The sequence below is a fragment of the Scyliorhinus canicula genome, chromosome 1 (assembly GCF_902713615.1).
Source record: "Scyliorhinus canicula chromosome 1, sScyCan1.1, whole genome shotgun sequence".
Lineage (NCBI taxonomy): Eukaryota > Metazoa > Chordata > Chondrichthyes > Carcharhiniformes > Scyliorhinidae > Scyliorhinus > Scyliorhinus canicula.
The window spans coordinates 302624578-302640531 of NC_052146.1; the positions used below are offsets into that span (position 1 = coordinate 302624578).

Genomic DNA, 15954 nt, shown 5'->3' on the forward strand with positions numbered 1-15954 from the left:
AGTGTGGAATGACATGAGTTTGCAGATGACACTAAGATGAGTGGTAAGCGAAAAGTGCAGAGGATACTGGAAGTCTGCAGAGGGATTTGGATAGGTTAAGTGAATGGGCTCGGGTCTGGCAGATGGAATACAATGTTGACAAATGTGAGGTTATCCATTTTGGTAGGAATAACAGCAAACGGGATTATTATTTAAACGATAAAATATTAAAGCATGCCGCTGTTCAGAGAGACTTGGGTGTGCTAGTGCATGAGTCACAGAAGGTTGGTTTACAAGTGCAACAGGTGATTAAGAAGGCAAATGGAATTTTGTCCTTCATTGCTAGAGGGATGGAGTTTAAGACTAGGGAGGTTATGTTGCAATTGTATAAGGTGTTATACTCCACACCTGGAGTATTGTGTTCAGTTTTGGTCTCCTTACTTGAGAAAGGACGTACTGGCGCTGGAGGGTGTGCAGAGGAGATTCACTAGGTTAATCCCAGAGCTGAAGGTGTTGGATTATGAGGAGAGGTTGAGTAGACTGGGACTGTACTCGTTGGAATTTAGAAGGATGAGGGGGGATCTTATAGAAACATTTAAAATTATGAAGGGAATAGATAGGATAGATGCGGGCAGGTTGTTTCCACTGGCGGGTGAAAGCAGAACTAGGGGGCATAGCCTCAAAATAAGGGGAAGTAGATTTAGGACTGAGTTTAGGATGAACTTCTTCACCCAAAGGGTTGTGAATCTATGGAATTCCTTGCCCAGTGAAGCAGTTGAGGCTCCTTCATTACATGTTTTTAAGGTAAAGATAGATAGTTTTTTGAAGAATAAAGGGATTAAGGGTTATGGTGTTCGGGCCGGAAAGTGGAGCTGAGTCCACAAAAGATCAGCCATGATCTCATTGAATGGCGGAGCAGGCTCGAGGGGCCAGATGGCCTACTCCTGCTCCTAGTTCTTATGTTCTTATGACACATGTGGGCAATCGTGAGTGAAGAAGGTACAGGCTCCTGCCTGCGATTCCCCAGCAGCATCAGCACCATCACTGCTGTGATGTCGATCTCTGTCAGGTCTCTGTGGGAACTCAATATTCAGGAACCAGGGACTTCTGTGTGGGGGCAGACAGGATGGGAGGACATGAAAACTGAGGACACCAAAAATAACCCATCTGCACAACCTATTTGAGATTTGAGGAGGGGGATATTGCCCAATTAGAAATGAGCAATAGCATTGACACTCAATTGCAAACAATGATAGATGACAATGACAACACAATTTGATATAACCTTTAACTTAGTGAAATACTCCAAGGTTTGCAGGAGCTTGATCAGGCTAAATGTGATGTGAGTGATCAAGTGCTTTGGGCAGGTGATGAAACGCTCCGTAGAAGAGGTAGGTTTTTACGGTCAAAGGAGGAGCGAGAGAGACAGAGAGGTTTAGGGAGGGAATTCCAGAGCTGACGGCCTGGGTAGCTGAAGGCATGGCCGCCAACAGTGTATCAATGGGAGTCAGGGATGCACAAGAGGACAAATGGAGGAGAAGGGGAGTCATTAAGGCTTGTCGGGCTGGAGGAAGATACGTAGAAGTGAGGCTGAGGTGTTGGGAGGAATTTGAAAACAAGAAGGAAAAGGTTGACTAATATGCTTTGTGGGACTGGGAGGCAATGTAAGTCAGTTGCCCCAGGAGTGATGGATGGAAGATGTTTGTAGGGCTGGCTTTTACCCCCTCATTCCTTAGGGTTTGAAGTTAGGGGGTCTCATTAAATCCAGCAGTTGGTTTGCCAGGCTATCCTTTGCTCCCACCGGTGCGATGGGGTGGCATCAGGGAGAACATAAGCAAGCAATTAATTCCCACTTGAGGGTCTCATCCCTCTGCTGCCAGCATTTAACAGGGGATGGGGGAGTTAATAGTCCCCTGGGTCCATTGGAGGACCTCCCCTCCCACCATGATTGTACCCCTCCCTCTACCCTCCAGTTTCCACCACCCATGGCCTCTCAAACCCCAGATCCTGCCCCACCCCGACTCCAATGAGACCCCCCGCTCCCCCAACCATACCCAAATGATCCAGCGCCAAATGCCCCCAAGGTACTGGAACCCACCAGGCTCTGATTGATCGTCAGCTCTCTGAGATGCAACATCCTGATGCAGGAGGGCAGGAGTCCCACCTCCAGCCGATGAACAGTCAACTGGCCACTCATTACATGGGTGCGGGGTAAGTTAGCGATCCCCTCAAAGGGTGTGTCCCCCCCCCCCCCCCAACAACACTGACATTTTAGCTGGGAAGGCGAGGAATCCGGTGCCTCACGTAACTCAGCCCATGGAACCGAGAGAAGTGGCACTCGTTTTCCATTCAAGATAATTCATCTGTGAATGGGTGTTTTGTTCGATCACATACGATCCCCTCCTCCTCCTCTCAGTAGCTTATGTGTGAATTGGGTGCGGTTAGTAGCTTATCTAAATCATTGCCAGAAAGATCTGAAAACCTTAAAGGGGCACAAGCATTTAATGACAGATTTTGGCAAATGTTTCTTTGGCCTTTCAATGGGGTGAGGCAAGGATGTGATTTACTTCATTTTATTTGGTGCGTGTCCAAGATTCCATTCCTCACCGAGTGATGTTACATACCTCTGGTGCTTGTTCGCACATTAAACCACGTTGTGCGCCTGGTCGTCATGTTGTGCTGTGAAGCCCTTAACCTGTTTGCAGTGTATTGAGTTTGCTCTGCAGTTTGTCAGCAGAATCCAGAAACAAGCACCTGATCACAAAGCCTTAGCATGGAATTGCAAAGTCTTTTTATGCCCGTACATTATTGGCAGCTATTATTGCTGTGTCCACCTTGGCTTCATTAAAATGCCATCCATGCGGCGTTGAAGAGACGGGCCTGTCCAAACAGTGGGGCAGGAGGGTGTGGGAGAGGTGTGTCTCCGTGCATAAGGCTCAACCCTCGTGCTGCTGCTTCAGCCTGAAACACACCTGCCCCCACACCCTCCCCCCCTCCCACCCCAGTTCTTCCCACTTGCCGCCTTGTTCCCCCTTTAGCATTCCAACTCCCACAAGGCAGGCCTTCGGCCATCCTCACTTGGCGCTCTCTGCGTCCGCTTCCCTGCCCCTTTCCGGGACATTCCAACGCTTGCATCTCCAACGCGTCTGCAACAACAACAACAACAACTTATATTTCCTTTGGCTGCCAAAGCATCAGATATAAACGCAAGTCTTTTCCGTTGTGCCACTAATATGGAAAATGTCCCAAGTTGCCACTCAGGAGTGTATAAAACAAGAAATTCCAATGGGTGAGAGAGGGGGATGGAGGTGAGGGGATGTTTACAAACTCACAGAATTCCTACAGTGCAGAAGGAGGCCATTTGGACCATCGAGTCTGCACCGAGTCTCCAAAAGAGCACTCCACCCCGGTCCACTCCCCCCGCATTCACCTTACCCCATCCCCTGAACCTAACTTGCACATCCATGGCCTAAGGGGCAATTTATCATGGCTAATCCACCGACCCTGCATATCTATGGATCATGGGAGGAAACCGGAGCACCCGGAGGAAACCCACGTAGGGAAAACATGCAAACTCCACACAGACAGTCACCCAAGGCCGGAATTGAACCCCAGACCCTGGCGCTGTGATGCAGCAGTGCTAACCATTCTGCCGCCATGCTGCCCACTTCGGGAACGAATTCCAGCAGCCTTGGCAGTTTGAATACATGGCCACCAATAGTGGAGCAATTAAAATTGGGAATGAGGAAAAATGCCAGAGCGGCAGGAACGCAGAGATCTTGAAGGGTTGTGGGGCTGGAGGTGGTTACAGAGATAGGGAGGGATGAATCCATGCCGGAATTAGAAAATGTTAAACTTGAGGCAGCTAGGCCAGCAAGCACGGGGTTGTTGGATAAACGGGAGTTGGGCGCGTTAGGATACGGGACAGCAAAGTTTGAGAGGACCTCATGTTAAAGTGGCGTGAGAGAGGGTACAGAAAAGATTGAAGAGGATAGTTCTGGGAATGTGGAACTTTAGTCTCGTGGTCAGATTGAAGGAGTTGGGACCGTTTTTCCTGAAGGAGAGTAAGTTGGGAAATTTGGTGGAAGTCTTCAAAATCATGAGGTGCCTGGACAAAAGTGCTCCCATTGGTGGAAATATCAAGAACCAGACAACACCAATTTAAGGTCATTGAGAAAAGAAACAATGGAGACAGGCGGGAAAGCATTTTTTAAAAATAAATTCAACGTACCCAATTCTTTTTTCCCCAATTAAGAGGCAATTTAGCGTGGCCAATTCACCAACCCGGCATATCTTTTTGTGTTGTGGGGGTGTGACCCACGCAGACACGGGGAGAATGTGTAAACTCCACACGGACAGTGACCCAGGGTCGGGATCGAACCTGGGACCACTGAGCCGTGAGGCAGCGGGGCTAACCACTGCACCACCGTGCTGCCCAGGGAAAATAATTTTAACACAGTGAGTGGTTAGGATCTGGAATGTACTGTCTGAGAGTGTGGTGGAGGCAGATTCACACAGCGAGTGGTTAGGATCGAGAATGTACTGTCTGAGAGTGTGGTGGAGGCAGATTCACACAGCGAGTGGTTAGGATCTGGAATGCACTGTCTGAGAGTGTGGTGGAGGCTGATTCACACAGCGAGTGGTTAGGATCTGGAATGCACTGTCTGAGAGTGTGGTGGAGGCAGATTCACGCAGCGAGTGGTTAGAATCTGGAATGTACTGTCTGAGAGTGTGGTGGAGGCAGATTCACACAGCGAGTGATTAGGATCTGGAATGCACTGTCTGAGAGTGTGGTGGAGGCAGATTCACACAGCGAGTGGTTAGAACCTGGAATGTACTGTCTGAGAGTGTGGTGGAGGCAGATTCACACAGCGAGTGGCTAGGATCTGGAATGTACTGTCTGAGAGTGTGGTGGAGGACAGATTCACACAGCGAGTGGTTAGGATCTGGAATGCACTGTCTGAGAGTGTGGTGGAGGCAGATTCACACAGTGAGTGGTTAGGATCTGGAATGTACTGTCTGAGAGTGTGGTGGAGGCAGATTCACACAGTGAGTAGTTAGGATCTTGAATGCACTGTCTGAGAGTGTGGTGGAGGCAGATTCACACAGCGAGTGGTTAGGATCTGGAATGCACTGTCTGAGAGTGTGGTGGAGACAGATTCACACAGCGAGTGGTTAGGATCTGGAATGTACTGTCTGAGAATGTGGTGGAGACAGATTCACACAGCGAGTGGTTAGGATCTGGAATGTACTGTCTGAGAGTGTGGTGGAGGCTGATTCACACAGCGAGTGGTTAGGATCTGGAATGTACTGTCTGAGAATGTGGTGGAGACAGATTCACACAGCGAGTGGTTAGGATCTGGAATGTACTGTCTGAGAGTGTGGTGGAGGCTGATTCACACAGTGAGTGATTAGGATCTGGAATGTACTGTCTGAGAGTGTGGTGGAGGCAGATTCACACAGTGAGTGATTAGGATCTGGAATGTACTGTCTGAGAGTGTGGTGGAGGCAGATTCACACTGCGAGTGGTTAGGATCTGGAATGCACTGTCTGAGAGTGTGGTGGAGACAGATTCACACAGCGAGTGATTAGGATCTGGAATGCACTGTCTGAGAGTGTGGTGGAGACAGATTCACACAGCGAGTGGTTAGGATCTGGAATGCACTGTCTGAGAGTGTGGTGGAGGCAGATTCACACAGCGAGTGGTTAGGATCTGGAATGCACTGTCTGAGAGTGTGGTGGAGGCAGGTTCAATCGAGGCTTTCAAGAGCGAATTGGATTATTATCTGAAATGGAGGAAATTGCAAGGTTATGAGGAGAAGGCGGGGGAGTGGTATGAGGTGGGTTTCTCATTCAGCACAGGCATGGTGGGTCGAATGGCCTCCGTCTGTGCTGTAACAGTGATTCTATGAGGTATGGAAGATGGAAGGTCAACCAGGAATGCATTGGAATAGTGAAGTCTCAAGTTTGTGAAGTCATGGCAACGTACTGCCAGAGCCCTGGTGGCGAGGAGACTACAACCATATTACCTCAACATTTTTGTGATGGAGTCTGACTAACCTCGAATTCAAAGGGCAAATTCCATCTGTTCCCTTGGTTCTCGTACAAGGGAATTTATTTATTTGAATAATTTGCATCCATTTGGGTAAATACTCGCCGCTGCTGCTCGCAGCATGGTGCCTTGCCCAATAGGAGCCTGCACCAAAACATGGGGAACTTTCTATTAATGAAGAGCAATAAGAAAAGACATGCGTAAGATCGAGGGCATGAATCTCCAGCCGCGTCGGGCTCTCGCTTGAGCGTAACGCGGCCGGTGAACGCGGCCCTCCAGCGAGCTTCCGGAGAGCCTGTGTGCCTTGCGAGACGTCGCAGTCGGAAACCCGCCCCAAACGGGCTTGACCGAATGACGCTGTACGAAGTAGGTCGTAAACCTACTTACGACCTGACCTGCATGTAATCCACCAGCCTATCACAATTCTCCGGCCTCCTCAGGGAGGCTCCAGCTGAGCACCGATCTGCGTTGGCCCACACAGACGTGGGCCAGGCGGAATAGTTCCCCGAGGGGTCTCCTGGCCACCAGTGACCCGTGGGTGTTCAGGGTAAGTGCAAGGTGGCTACCTGGCCCTCTCCCTTGGAACGTGCGCACAATGCCAAAGTGCCCGGATGGCACTGCCAAGCCGGCAGAAGCACTGTCTGAGTTCCAAGATGGCAGTGCAAGGGTGCCTGAGTGCCAGGGTGGCAGTGCCACGGGTCAGGGAGCAATGGGGGGGGGGGGGGGGGCATGCACATGAAATGGGGGGGGAGGGGGGGTATGAAGGGTGGGAGAGTGCAGGGCAAGTTGTTGGAAAGAGTCCGGAAAGTTGGAGGGGATGGGTGGTAGGCCTGGAAGGGTGGGGTTGCTGTGAGGGGACTCAGGGGTGGGACTGAAGTGTGGGGACCCCCCCAGGGACCCATAGTGGGCTGTCCTCGGTGTGGGGTACTGCCCGGGTGTGTGTGTATGTGTGGGGGAGGGGGTGATATTGCCCATGGGTGCGGAGTGTGGGGGACCCACAAGCTCATTTGGCGATCGGGGAACCCTTTCAATATGGCAGCCCGATCTCGGAGTTCCGCTCCCCAGTGCTGAAAAACACTCCAAGTGTGGGCTAAACCTGTGAGAAACTCCCCAGGACCCAAAGAAGTGTTGAATAGCGAGATGCCAGCAGAGCAGCTAGGAAAGTCCTTGAAAGACCCACCACAAATAAACTTAGAAATTTGGGGGTGAATCGGGCGATGTGGACGCAGATAAAATGTTTCTACTTGTGGGGCAGACAACGTACTGAAGGACCATGAATATAAACACATCTCTCTGCAATTTGGGCAGCGCGGTAGCACAGTGGGTAGCACTGTGGCTTCACAGCACCAGGGTCCCAGGTTCGATTCCCCGCTGGGTCACTGTCTCTGCGGAGTCTGCACTTTCTCCCCGTGTGTGCGTGGGTTTCGTCCGGGTGCTCCGGTTTCCTCCCACAGTCCAAAGACGTGCAGGTTAGGTGGATTGGCTGTGCTAAATTGCCCTTAGTGTCCAAAAAGTTTAGGAGGGGTTATTGGGTTACGGGGATAGGGTGGAGTGAGGGCTTAAGTGTGTCAGTGCAGGAAGGCCGAATGGCCTCCTTCTGCACTGTATGTTCTATGTTTTATAAACAGACACCAATAAATCTAGTATAAAATGCAGGAGACGTCTTTACCCAGAGAGTGAGGAGAGCGAGCGAAAATATTTCCTCAGTTTGGAATATCCAGAACAGGATCTGAGATATGCTGTGCAATTCGGAAGCACATTATCATTCAGGGTGGGGGCAGGGGGGAATGGAAATCCAGAACTCGCTTCCCCCAAAAGTGAGAGTCAAACTGCATGGTCCAAAGTTTCGAGAGGCTGAATGGCCTACGGGGGTTCCCAAGTTGTTCTGCCGAGTTAGGCGTGTGTACACGTGTGCAGCTAAATGTGTTGTTTGAAATGACTTGCGTTGCCAGCAAGTTCCCAACCAATGTTGCCATGTGGTGCACTATCAATGACCACAGAAGCAAGGTTGTAGTCAAACTGAAGGCTTTAATAAACTCGATGTTTCCCCCAGCAGCTCAGGTGCAGAAAGGAAGCTGCAGGGGCTACACGGGCTCTTATACCCCGCCTTACTGGGCGGAGCTACCTTCCAGCCTTGACCAATAGGTAACATGCATTACCCACCAACGGACCAATAGGCAACGTGCCTTATCCACCAATGGTGTCTCAGCATTATTAGGTACCGTAATACCTCTAGTCGTATTACCACACCATGGTAACGTGGGCGCATTAACTTGCCTAATTTCAGGAAGTTAAGTGCACAGCCCATCACAGCTGAACCAGTTTGACTGCTATTGCTTTTGAAACATACCGTCGCACTCTGATTGATGATTGGCAGAAGATCCGACACTGACAATCGCTGCCCTTGGCGCAAAAACATCGACTCAGCTCTCGTCTCCGCCGTCTCAGAGGATTTCCCAGTCCGTATGGAACAACCTGGCTGTGAGGACAAAGTCACAGTTAAATATCCAACTGGCAGCAGTTAATCACGCAGTATTCCCGGTTTTTGGCATTCCCAAATTGGGCTCCACGGAAGCCCCAGGGGTTGCGTGGCCATTTTACGCTTTGAAAAAAGCTGCCCTTTCCAACTTGACCCATCGAAGGCGGGGCTTTCACTTTGTTGACTGCCACCAGGCACACTCGTCAGCCAATCTGCAGCCACTGAACCGAGAAGCTGGCCTCTGATTGAGCAAGCTGGAGAGAGTGGGCCCGTGGGCCCAGGGGCCAGAGCCATGGGGGCCTGAGAGAGCTGTGTGAGTGTGTGATGTTTGTGTGCATGTGAATGTGTGTGATAGATATGAATGAGTGTGTGTGTGTGTGCGCAAGAGAGAGAGTCTGTCTGTCACAGCCTCCCCGAACAGGCGCCGGAATGTGGCGACTAGGGGCTTTTCACAGTAACTTCATTTGAAGCCTACTCGTGACAATAAGCGATTTTCATTTCATTTTCATTTTTCATGTGTGTGTGAGATAGAGGGAGTGAGTGTGTGTGTGTGTGAGAGAAAGGTGTGTGTGTGTGTGTGAGAGAAAGGTGTGTGTGTGTGTGTGAGAGAGGTGAGTGAGTGTGTGAGACCGTGTGTGGGAGAGAGAAAGGAGTGTGTATGCTTGAGGGCAGCACTGTAGCACAAGTGGATAGCACTGTGGCTTCACAGCGCCAGGGTCCAAGGTTCGATTCCCCGCTGGGTCACTGTCCTGGTGGAGTCTGCACGTCCTCCCCGTGTCTGGAGGGTTTCCTCCGGGTGCTCCGGTTTCCTCCCACAGTCCAAAGACGTGCAGGTTAGGTGGATTGGTCACACTAAATTGCCCTTAGTGTCCAAAACGGTTAGGAAGGGTAGGAGGGGTTATTGGGTTACGGGGGTCGGTGCAGACTCGATGGGCCGAATGGTCTCCTTCTGCAGTGTATGTTCTGTGTTCTGTGTGTTTCTGAGAGAGGTGAGTGTGTGTGTGATGGTGTGTGTGAGAGAGAAAGGTGTGTGTGTTTGTGTGAGAGAGAGAGAGAGAGGTGAGTGTGTATGTAGAATTATAGAATCATAGAATTTACAGTGCAAAAGGAGGCCATTCAGCCCATCGAGTCTGCACTGGCCCTTGGAAAGAGCACCCTACCCAAGCCCACACATCCACCTTAACCCCACCTACTCTTTTTTAAACACAAAGGGCAATTTAGCATGGCCAATCCATCCTATCTGCACATCTTTGGGCATGTGCGTGTGTTTGAGAGAGAGGTGTGTGAGAGAGAGAGGGAGAGAGGGGTGAATGTGTGTGTGAGAGAGTGGGTTGAGTGTGTATGTGTGTGAGAGACAGAGGTATGTGTGTGAGAGAGATAGAGAACGAGAGAAGGGGGTGTACATATGTGTGTGAGAGAGAGGGAGGGAGTTGTATTTATGTGAGGGAGAGAGGTGTATGTGAGAGAGAGAGAGAGGTATGCATGTTTCTGTGTGAGAGAGGTGTGTATTTAGGTGAGAGAAAGAGAGAGAGAGAGATGTGTGTGTATGTATGTGTGTGTGACAGAGAGAGAGGTGTGCATGTATCTGTATGTATATGTGAGAGAGAGAGAGAGTGGTGTGCATGTATGTGAGAGAGAGAGAGAAAGAGGGGTATGCATGTATCGGTGTGTGCGTGTGTGTGTGAGGAAGAGGAGGTGTATGTATGTGAGAGAGAGAGAGAGAAAGAGGGGTGTGCATGTATCGGTGTGTGCGAGAGAGGGAGGTGTATGTATTGTGTGAATGTGTGAGAGAGAGGTGTGTATGTATGTGAGAGAGAGAGAGAAAGAGGGGTATGCATGTATCTGTGTGTGCGTGTGTGTGTTAGAGAGAGAGGTGTATATGTATCGGTGAGAGAGAGAGAGGGAGATAGAGGTTTACAGTATGAAAACAGGCCTTTTGGCCCAACTTCTCCATGCCGCCCAGTTTTTACCACTGAGCTAGTCCCAATTGCCCGCATTTGACCCACATCCCTCTATACACATCTTTCCCGTATAACTGTCTAAATGCTTTGTAAAAAAAAATTGTATCCACCTCGACTACTGCCTCTGGTAGCTCGTTCCAGGCACTCACCTGTGTGAAAAACTGCCCACCTGGACCCTTTTGTGTCTCTCCCCTCTCACCTTAATCCTATGGCTTCTAATTTTAGACTCCCCTACCTTTGGGAAAAGATGTTGACGATCTACCTTATTTATGCCCCTCATTGTTTTATAGACCTCTATAAGATTACCCCTTAGCCTCACAAGCTCCAGGGGAAAAGGTCCCAGTTTATCCAGCCTCTCCTTATAACTCAAACCATCAAGTCCCGGTAACTTCCTAATACATTTTTTCTGCACTCTTCCTTGTTTCATAATATCCTTTCTATGTTAGTGTGACCAGAACTGTACACAGCATTCCAAGTGTGGCCTGACTAATGTCCTGTACAACTTCAGCAAGACGTCCCAACTCCTGTATTCAATGTTCTGCCCAATGAAACCAAGCCTGTTGAATGTGTTCTTCACCACCCTGTCCACCTGTGATTCCACCTTCGAGGAGCTGTGAACCTGTACCCTAGATCTCTTTGTTCTGTAACTATCCCCAACTCCCTACCATTAACTGAGTAGGTCCTGCCCCGATTCGATCGACCAAAATGCACCACCTCCCAATGATCTAAATTAAACTCCATCTGCCATTCATCGGCCCACTAGCCCAATTGATGATCCCAGTGCAATCCTATATAACCTTCTTCACTGTCCACTATGCCACCAATCTTGGTAAGGAGTCTTACAACACCAGGTTAAAGTCCAACAGGTTTGTTTCAAATCACTAGCTTTCGGAGCACTGCTCCTTCCTCGGGTGAATGGTTTCACCTGATGAAGGGGCTACGCTCCGAAAGCTAGTGATTGAAACAAACCTGTTGGACTTTAACCTGGTGTTGTAAGACTTTTTACTGTGCTCACCCCAGTCCAACGCCGGCATCTCCACATCATGGCTACCAACCTTGGTGCCATCTGCAAACTTACTAACCATGCCTCCTAAATTCTCATCCAAATCAAATAACAGTGGACCCAGCACCGATCCCGAAGGCACACCGTTGGTCACAGGCCTCCAGTTTGAAAAACAACCCTTTACAACCACCCTTTGGCTTCTGTCGCCAAGCCAATTTTATATCCAATGGCCTACCTCGCCCTGGATTCCGTGGATTTAATCTGATGCAACAACCTACCATGCGGTACCGTGTCAAAGGCCTTACTAAAGTCCACGTGGACAACTTCAACTGCACTGCCCTCATCTACCTTCTTACGGGTTACCCCGTAAAAAAAATCAATCAAATTCGTGAGACATGATTTTCCACTCACAAATCCACACTGACTGTCCCTAATCAGTCCTTGCCTCTCTAAATGCCGGTAGATCCTCAGAATACCTTCTAACAACTTATTACCAGTTAGGTTCACTGGTCTGTTCCAGGATTTTCCATACATAGATTACATAGAACATACAGTGCAGAAGGAGGCCATTTGGCCCATCGAGTCTGCACTAAGCCCCCACCTCCACCCTATCCCAATAACCCCTCCTGAACGCATTTGGGCACTAAGGGGCAATTTAGCACGGCCAAACCACCTAACCTGCACGTCTTTGGACTGTGGGAGGAAACCGGAGCACCCGGAGGAAACCCACACAGACATGGGGAGAACGTGCAGACTCCGCACAGACAGTGACCCAGCGGGGAATCGAACCTGGGACCCTGGCGCTGTGAAGCCAGAATGCTATCCACTGTGCTACTGTGCTGCCCTCCTGAAACAAAGGCACAACATTTGTTGCCCTCCAATCTTCAGGCACCTCAGCTGTGGCTGTCGACGATTCAACTATCTCTGCTAGGGAACCCACAATTTCCTCCCTTTCTTCCCACAATATCCCAGAATACATTTCATCAGGTCCCAGGGATTTATCTACCTTGATGAGCTTTAAGACTTCCAGCACCTCCTTCTCTGGAATATGTACACCCCTCAAGACATCATTATTTATTTCCCCAAGTTCCCTAACATCCATGCCTTTCTCAACAGTAAATACCGATGAGAAATATTCATTTAGGATCTCACCTGTCTCTTGTGGATCCGCACATAGATGCCCCTTTAAGAGGCCCTACTCTCTCTCTAGTTACTCTTTTGTCCTTTACGTATTTGTAGAAGCTCTTTGGATTCTCCTTTGCCTCATCTGCCAAAGAAATCTCATGTCCCCTTTTTACCCTCCTGATTCTCTCTTAACTTTACTCCGACAATCTCTATATTCCTCAAGGATCCACATGATCCCAGCTGCCTATGCATGTCATGTGCCTCCTTCTTCTTTTTGACCAGGGTCTCAATATCCCAAGTCATCCAGGGTTCCCTGCTTCTACCAGCCTTGCCCCTCACTCTAAGAGGAATGTGCTTCCCCTGAACCCTGGTTAACACACTTTTGAAAGCCTCCCACTTTCCAGCCATCCCTTTGCCTGCCAACAGTTTCCCCCAATCAACTTTTGAAAGTTCCTGTCTAATATCAACAAAATTGGCTTTGTCCCAATTTAGAATTTTAACTTTGGGCCAGACCTATCATTCTCCTGAGCTATCTTAAAACTAATGGAATTATGGTCACTGGTCCCAAAATGATCCCTCACTAACGCATCTCTGTCTCACACACACACATACATACACACCGCTCTGTCTCACACACACACACACACACACATCTCTCTCTCTCTCACACACACACATACATAGATACACACCGCTCTCTCTCACACACACACACATCTCTCTCTCTCACACACACACATACATACACACCGCTCTGTCTCACACACACATCTCTCTCTCTCACACACACACATACATACACACCGCTCTGTCTCACACACACACACACACAAACACATCTCTCTCTCTCTCACACACACACATACATACACACCGCTCTGTCTCACACACAAACACATCTCTCTCTCACACACACATACATACACACCGCTCTGTCTCACACACACACACATCTCTCTCTCTCTCTCACACACACAGACATACACACCGCTCTCTCTCACACACACACACATCTCTCTCTCTCTCACACACATACATACACACCGCTCTCTCACACACACACACATCTCTCTCTCTCACACACACACACATACATACACACCGCTCTGTCTCACACACACACATCTCTCTCTCACACCCACACACACATACATACACACCGCTCTGTCTCACACACACACACATCTCTCTCTCTCACACACACACACATCTCTCTCTCTCACACACACATACATACACACCGCTCTGTCACACACACATACACATCTCTCTCTCACACACACACACATACATACACACCGCTCTCTCACACACAGACACACACATCTCTCTCTCTCACACACACATACACACCTCTCTTTCTCACATACACACACACCTCACTCTCCCACACACACACACACACATACACACCGCTCTGTCTCAAACACACACACACATCTCTCTCACACACACACACATACATACACACCTCTCTTTCTCACATACACACAGACCTCAATCTCACACACACACACACATACATACACACCGCTCTGTCTCACACACACATCTCTCTCTCACACACACACACACATACATACACACCGCTCTGTCACACACACACATCTCTCTCTCACACACACACACATACATACACACCGCTCTCTCACACACACACCCACACATCTCTCTCTCTCACACACATACATACACACCTCTCTTTCTCACATACACACACACCTCACTCTCCCACACACACGCACACACACACACCGCTCTGTCTCAAACACACACACACACATCTCTCTCACACACACACACATACATACACACCCCTCTTTCTCACATACACACACACCTCAATCTCCCACACACACACACATACATGCACACCGCTCTGTCTCACACACACACATCTCTCTCTCTCACACACACATAATACATACATACCTCTCTCACTCACACACACACATCCATACACCCCTCCCTCTTTCGCATACACACATTGATGCACGATCAATTGTACAAAGACTAAGGTTGGATACAACTGTGGCTTTATTGCAGCAAGATGTGTGGCCTCCCACAGCAGCTGGCGAAATGGCTGCTGAACAGAGGATACGCATATTAATACTCCTCCTACTGGGCGGAGCCAGCAGGTAGGGGCTACTGGCAAACCTTTAGTACGGGTCCTACCTCACATCAACTAATACAGGTGTAACAGTGGTTTACCACGCACATATAGATACATACACCAAAGTCAAAAATCAAAAAGGGCCACAGTACAAAGTATAGGGACTGTGGAGCACTCAGTGAATGGGTCCAGTAAGGCTAAGAGAAATAAAACACAGGGAGAGTGTACAAAACATGACCGGACAGATGGTCTGAGAAAGCACGGCAGAGAGCAAGGGGAGTCCTGATTAAACTGCATTTATTTCAATGCAAGAGGCCTAACGGGCAAGGCAGATGAACTCAGAGCATGGATGGGTACATGGGACTGGGATATGATAGCTATTACTGAAACAGGGCTAAGGACTGGTAACTCAATGTCCCTGGGTACAGATGCTGTAGGAAAGATAAAACAGGAGGTAAGAGAGGAGGGGGAGTTGCGTTTTTGATTAGGGAGAATATCACGGCAGTTATAGAGGGGATATATCCGAGGGTTCGCCCACTAAGTCTATATGGGTAGAACTGAGAGATAAGAAGGGTGAGATCACTTTGATATGACTGTACTACAGGCCCCCAAATAGTCAGCGGGAAATTGGGGATCCAGCACAGATTTGCTGCTACAAAAAAAGTTATGCTACAGCAAATAATCGACAGCATTGTATAAAGAATAACAAATGTCTGGCTATGGGCTTAAAGCAGTAATTCAGCCCTGTGGGTTTGTTTACATTCATCAACTGAGATGAATAGCGTGATTGAGTTTATACCCCTGTAGTCAGACCCTGCCAGTGATCTATTACATGTATATTCTATGCACAGTGCTTCAAATTGACCGCACAGGGAAGTTAGGGAGGAAATATGTAAGATTACAGATAGCTGCAAGAAAAATAGGGTGGTAATAGTTGGGGATTTTAGCTTTCCCAACATTGACTGGGACAGCCATAGCACGAGGGGCTTGGATGGAGGGAAATTTGTTGAATGTATTTAGGAGGTGTGTGTGTGTGTGAGAGAGACAGAGAGAGGTGTGTGTGTGTAAAAGAGAGAGAGGTCTGTGTGTGTGAGAGAGAGAGGTGTACGTATGTGTGTGTGAGAGAGAGAGGGATGTATGTGTGTGTATGTGAGAGAGAGAGAGAGAGAAAGAGAGAGAGAGAGGGTATATGTATCTTTGTGAGAGAGCGAGAGAGAGGAGTGTATGTATGAGAGAGGTGTG

At 49.0% G+C, this 15954-nt stretch overlaps 1 protein-coding gene across 1 annotated transcript in view; it reads right to left on the reverse strand.

Moving 5' to 3' along the window:
• Positions 1-2224: 2224 nt before the first annotated feature.
• si:ch211-202p1.5 (uncharacterized protein LOC103909337 homolog) overlaps positions 2225-15954 on the reverse strand; it is a 61685-nt gene continuing 47955 nt past the window's right edge. Inside the window, exons 3-4 of the mRNA XM_038816686.1 lie at positions 8382-8510; positions 2225-3125 (exon numbers count right to left, since the gene is read on the reverse strand). Coding sequence (XP_038672614.1) covers positions 3014-3125; positions 8382-8510 — 241 coding nt within the window. The 3' untranslated portion in view covers positions 2225-3013. The remainder of the gene's footprint in view (positions 3126-8381; positions 8511-15954) is intronic.